This window comes from Pelodiscus sinensis, chromosome 27 (genome assembly GCF_049634645.1).
Source record: "Pelodiscus sinensis isolate JC-2024 chromosome 27, ASM4963464v1, whole genome shotgun sequence".
Taxonomy (NCBI): domain Eukaryota; kingdom Metazoa; phylum Chordata; order Testudines; family Trionychidae; genus Pelodiscus; species Pelodiscus sinensis.
Window position 1 is genome coordinate 9,948,990 of NC_134737.1, and position 6,000 is coordinate 9,954,989.

Below are 6,000 nucleotides of genomic sequence, written 5' to 3' on the forward strand. Positions count from 1 at the left end.
AGCAGTCGCGATGCTGCTATTTTTAGCATGCGAGCTCAGTCTGAGGGGATGTGGGTAAATCTACCCAAGCTGGAAATTACACCAGCAGCTGCCGTGTAGACACAACCTAAACCAGTTTCAGGGCGCGCCTGGCGTTAGAGTGCAACTCTGCTGGGAGATGAGTCCTGAATACGAATTTGCCAGTGTTGACAAGTCGTCAGCCCATTTTGGGGGGAGGACAGAGCCCACCGAAACAACAAAAGATCCTGCCCCTCCAGCGAGGGACGGGCAGAGCGCCCACAGATCGGCCAGTGATGCCACTCCTGGGCACTTCCCACACAGCAAACATTTCTGAGGCCTTGCTCTCAACCGCCCGTGCAGCTGGGGTATCCCAGTCGTGGACACAGCTTTCCAGGGAAGGGAGACAGCAGCCATGCAGCAGTGCTTCCCCCATGTGACCCGACAGCTGTTTGAAAACGGTGCTGGCTTGCTACACACAAATGATTCCGGTTCTGGAGTGCCCAGGAAAGGAATCACGGAGGCTTATAAGTTTGTCCCCAAGTCCCAGGAAGCCAGCTGGTTCCAGGTGTCCCAGTGCACCACAAGAAAAATCCCAAAAGGCAGGAGGATAGAATGATGGAATATGGCGTGAAGAGAAATCTGCCGGCAATGCAGTTATTTTAACAAAGCACAGGTGACACGATTCACAAGGGGAAGTGGCTTCAGCCGGCGTAAAGAAAGTGGTGTGAGTGCTCTCTTCTGGACTAGTTATACCCAGCTTTATTGGGAAAACATATACTGGAAAAACGCCCCCATATGGACAAGCCTTCCTGGCCTACTGCCTCCTCCACTGATCTTGATTGCGTCACATGCAGGGTAACAGACAGGAGGACAGCCTGTGGCTTTTGCCCCAGCACACCAGCTCAGCAGAGCTCCCATCTCCAGATGAGCTGAACTCCACAGGAGGCTACTGCTGAACCTCTATGAAAGGGGCATTGTCGGGGCCTGTCAGGGCCTGCGGTACAGAGCAGCTGGGCTGGGGCCTCGAGACAGAACTGCTTTCAGCCCCGTGTTACACCTCAGGGCAAACTCATTGTGAATGGTCAAAAAACCCCACTGTGTGTGTATATATATATGTCAAGTACACGCCCCCTTTCCCCCGCTCAGACTGATGAAGCCGCAGAATTGCTGGCTGCCGTAGCCAAGCTGTGGAGTGGAAGTCAACAGGGAGCCAAGAAGTGAAGCGCCGCGGGCCAAGGCCTGCTCCGAGTTTTGTTGGGGAGCTCCTGGCAACGAGGCATGCCTACGACAGGAGCAAAGTTGAGAGGAAAGAGAGAACAGGAGTAGAAAACTTGGAAAAAATTCTACATCAAATCCAATTTTTTGATGGAAATTGGCTTCCCCCCCCCAAAAAAACCCCTCTCCAATATTAGTGTCTTTTCCACATTTTTTGTCTTCAGCCCCTTCCAAACTTTGTTTCAGCGGTCTCTTTGTTTGATTTTGACTCTGGAAGAGGGGGAGGGAAATGAAAACAAAAATCATAAATTGGAGGGATTTGGGCATAACAATAGATTTTTTCTTTAATTTTCTAAAAAACCCAACTCCCCCCAGATTTTTCTTTGCCTCTAAATGCTACATGAGAAAATAGTGGCTATTTTCCTACCAGCACTAGGGAAGTGAGGGAGAAAGAGAGGCCTGATGGGTATTCAGGGTCATAGAAAGACTGGCCCATATGGGTCAACATGCTGCCTGCCATGAATTCATTTGTTCAGTGCTGGACATGAAAACAGAAGAGTCTTGTCTTTCTCTAGCGCTGCCCTCTGCTAATTCAAAGGGGGTTGCTTTGATGGCACTGAGGGGGAACTAAATCCAGCCCTGCTGGTGGGGAGAAGATGGTTGTGATAACCTGGGATCCATCTCCCGAGAGGCTCCGAAGGGAGGGTACTCACCCCCCAGAAGAAATATCGAGGCCTTGTCATTTTTCACATGGTAGAAACCTCACAGTTCCTTGGTCAGGTCTAAGAGTGGGGAGACCTAGTTTCTGTCCCCAGCTCTCCACCAGTTCGCTAGCCCTGAGTCTCCCTGCACCTCAGTTTTCCCCATCTATTTTATTAACTTAATCTCATCAATTTAACTGGGCTTCAAATCCCCTTGACTAAACCAGAGGTGTCATACGAGGGAGACAGAATCTCTAGGGAGACCTCCTAAGAAACAAGGCTTCTGCACTGAAGTGTCAGCCCATAAAACGGGGTGGACTGAACTCTGACCATTTGTCATTGTCAGAGTGTCGCGCAAACAAGGATGAAAATCCTGCCAAGTGAAAGGTCACAAAGAGCAGCCGCGCTGTGGCTAAAAGGCAACAAACATCTCACCTCTGAGCTAAGCTTTCAGCATTCAGTCCCCAGCAAAGAGCAAGAGAGCACCCACTCCCTGTCAATCCTAGAGCTAGGCCAAAGTCCCCTGCAACCTTTCCCCACAAGCAGGCTATAAAACGGATGGCCAAGGTGCTAGTGTGGGTCATTATTCAAGTGAATTCAAGTCCAACTATTTCACTAGGAGGGTGGTGAAGCACTGGAATGGGTTACCTAGGGAGGTGGTGGGTTTTTAAGTCTCAGCTTGACAAAGCCCTGGCTGAGCTGATTTAGTTGGGATTGGTCCTGCCTTGGGCAGGGGGCTGGACTTGATGAACTCCTGATGTCTCTTCCAGCTCTAGGATTCTACGATTCAGCGCGCTAAACATGGCTGTATAGATGTTGCAGCATCAGCTCAGTCTAATCTCCTGAGTACAAACCCAGCCAACCCCACAGAAGTTGCTGTGGATTATTCACCCACCACTGAAATGAAGCCACCTCTGTGGTAGAACAGGTCAGTAGTTGAACAGCAAACAGCCACACCGCACAAGAGTTTGGGACAGGAAGTGGGGAACGTTGGACATGTTGGGGGAAGAGAACCAGGGACTATGTTCTCTGAAATCTGAGTTCTGACACGTTCCAGACTAAGTCCATCTGTGGAGTTGCAACAGGAATGAATTTGGCCATGTTAGTGTCTCAGTCGGACAGCACCCACCATAGGCCGCACTTCACCTGCAGCTGTCGATTTCTGGCCTGGCCTCGTTCCTCTCAATCAACCCTTCAGTGCAGCGTCTGCACGTGAATATCGGGGGATACCAATCACGCTGATCACGGAGGTCTTCCAACTGTGTCTGACTCCCCCAGAAAAAGCCAAAGACTCCAGCCCACTTATGGTTCTCATTACAGCCAATGCAAATGAAGGCATTACGGTGTGGCCATAATTAACGAGAGCAGGATGGCTTCCATGTCGTCACCCGCAGCAGAGACAGCGTTCCATGGAAGGTCATATTAAATTAGAAGAGTGCTTATTACATATACGGCAGCTCACTCGGAGTCAACTGGCAGAGTCTCATCACTTAGTAGCCTGGAAACCTCTTCTGGTCAAATTGATTCCCCTCCCCACACATGATAGCTACACTCCAAGAGGAGGCTTTCGCCAAGCCAATGCACCGCAGCTAACCCAGCACGGTGCATGGAAACAGATCCGGGCTCTCGCTGGTAGTGGAATTTTACTGGATCTGCTCCATATGGCAGGAGGAGCTGGAGTTGCTCAGAGAACCTGGACACCCCACTTATTTAGAGCCTGATTCTGCAGCCCTGGCATCTTTCGAATAGCATTTACTGAGCCGCCCTATTGGCGTCCCAGGGACTGAGCACCACGTGCCATAGCAAGGGTGGCAGAATTAGGCTCAGCTGGTCTCTCAACGGTTTGCCAGCAGAGCACCAATCCCCTCTGTTTGGTGGCCAGCCCATGAGTATCAGATGGAGCCCCTACATAAAGCAACACAGAACCCTCCACCCGCGGACTGTGGGGCTGGAAGCCAGATGTGGGGGAGGAATAAAGGAGACAAGGGGATAGGGGATGTTATTCAAGTTAATAGGATCAGGGCCCAGCGCGGGGTGGGGGGTGGGAGCCGCATCTCACAAGGAGCTGGCCCAGGCCCAAGAACACGGCTGAAGGGAGACAAAAGTTCCTGTGAGAAGCCAAAGCTCCGGTGCAGCTGCGTCAGGGCTCCCTGCACGGTCTGCAACACAGGCAGGAGAAACCCAAGCTCTCCTTTCCCCCTCCGGAGCAGCTACGTCCCACCCAGCCAGCGTGCGAGAGCACAATAGTGTCTTTGGCGTGCGAGAAAATGGGAAAGGAAGTGGTGGGCTTTAAGCCTAGAGGTGAGCCCCTCGCCAATAAGTCTCTGCAACATTTCGTCTGCCTGCTCTTTAACCCTTTCGGCTCCTGCAGAGCCAGCATCCTTTCCCCTCCACCAGGGAAACAGCTCAGCCAGCGCCTTTAATCCCCAACATCCTTGCTCCCACCGAGCCTGGCTCTCGGTGAAGTCCCACTAGAAACGGGAAAGTTACAGAAACTTTGCTGGGAAGTTTCACCCCAACTTAATGATACCCTCTGTCCCCCTCCCCCAAATCATTCAGTGTGTCTCTATTAGCCTCACTGGATCTACGGGGGGCAGAGAGGTTCACCAGCTGGGGTTCTGATCCCCATTGTGGGGGTGTACACACCGGGCAGACACAGTTAGCCCCCTTGCTTGGGTAAAGCAAGACAGCTACTTTAAGCTCAGTGGAGCTTCGTGGATTTTCACCAGCGGAGGGTATGCTCAGCCACAAAGAGCTACAATTGTCTTTCTAATCCAGCAAGTTGGACAAAGACTTATGCTGAACAGAGAAGAGGAACTGGGAAGCCTACGGCCCCTGCGAACAGCTCGAGAAAGAGAAGTCCCTGTATAGTTAAAACCAGGCATAAAAGCTCCCTGTGCTTACCTGGGCTTGTGGGCAGGAAGGGTGTCTGCTCGGGCGCGGGGTCTCCATGGAGTGAGTCAGAAAGGCTTGCGAGATTACTTCTCACCTGGGACATCTGACTGGGACCTGCCGGACACACCACACGCAGAGCAAGACAGAATGAGAGAGAAGCTCCCTGAAGATTGCTAAACAGCCCTGGCTACAAGGCACTCTCACCCGGCATGAATCAGCATGAGGGCTTGAGGTGGGGAGACAAGGAGGAAACGGCACAGCCCCACAAAGAGATCTCTAATCACCCGGGACGTCGAACTCACCTCTCCCCAAACTGCAGCGTCCACATGCACAAAAGGTCGCTTGATTGTTCGGCTGCAGCAAACTCCTGCTCTGGACAAGCTTCCCTCCGGACACATTTAAGTCCCCGCTGCATTGAGGAATCCTGTGATCAGCCAATTCCCACCCCCCCAAGAATACAGAGACACTTTGGAGAAACTCACTTTGGTTTACACTTTAATGGTGCTCCCACAAGTGAAGTGTCATCCTATTCTCCTCTCCATGTGACGGTCTCCTTCAGGTCTTTGCAGCTGCTGCCTGCTCCACACACCCCTCTCCTCCAGTCCTCTGCAACTAGATTTCTTCAACTTATCTTTCTTCCTTCCTTTGTCTTTTCATATTCCTTAAAAGCGTCCTGCCCCGTGCCTTATCCCAGCCAAGAATGCCCTGCAGATTCAAATACAGAGGACACTTTACTTCTTTATCTTTGCAGCTCTTTCTTTAGGGCAGTGTTAGGTTACAACTGGACAAGTTTGTGCAGTGTATCTCCAGACTGTATGCTCTGCCCCCCGTCTCTCACGCAGGAAATTGCATTCAGGGTTGATTACCCAGTTTCCTTCATGCTGGAGATATTTGGAGTTCATGCAACCTATAATAAGCTGGTTGGCACTCCGGTTTAAAAAAAGCAGCAAGAACAAACAAACACATACAGAAATCCACAAAGCCCCTTTAAAAAGATAATTTTTAAAAGTTGGTTTCTTTATGGATGGGGCGGGGACTGGAACTAAGTAGTATGGTGGGGGGAAGAGGGAAATGCGGAACAAGCTTAATGCTCATGTCTTTGATCTTCACATTTTAAAATCCAAATTAATTATCATTTGTTTTTCTGTACAGATCAATTTTCAAACAGCAGCAAGGGAACAGAAAGGGA

General features: G+C 50.8%; 1 protein-coding gene across 5 annotated transcripts in view; it reads right to left on the reverse strand.

Moving 5' to 3' along the window:
- Positions 1–5,652, reverse strand: part of MDFI (MyoD family inhibitor) — a 49,864-nt gene extending 44,212 nt beyond the window's left edge. For 3 of the 5 annotated variants that reach the window (XM_075909890.1, XM_075909889.1, XM_075909888.1), the window contains exons 1-2: positions 5,294–5,651; positions 4,821–4,925 (exon numbers count right to left, since the gene is read on the reverse strand). In XM_075909890.1, the coding sequence (XP_075766005.1) occupies positions 4,821–4,914 (94 nt within the window). In that variant the 5' untranslated portion in view covers positions 4,915–4,925; positions 5,294–5,651. Of the gene's footprint in view, positions 1–4,820; positions 4,926–5,113; positions 5,245–5,293 lie in introns of those variants that run through there. The other 2 variants (XM_075909891.1, XM_006119327.4) reach the window with 2 other exon arrangements.
- Positions 5,653–6,000: the final 348 nt, after the last annotated feature.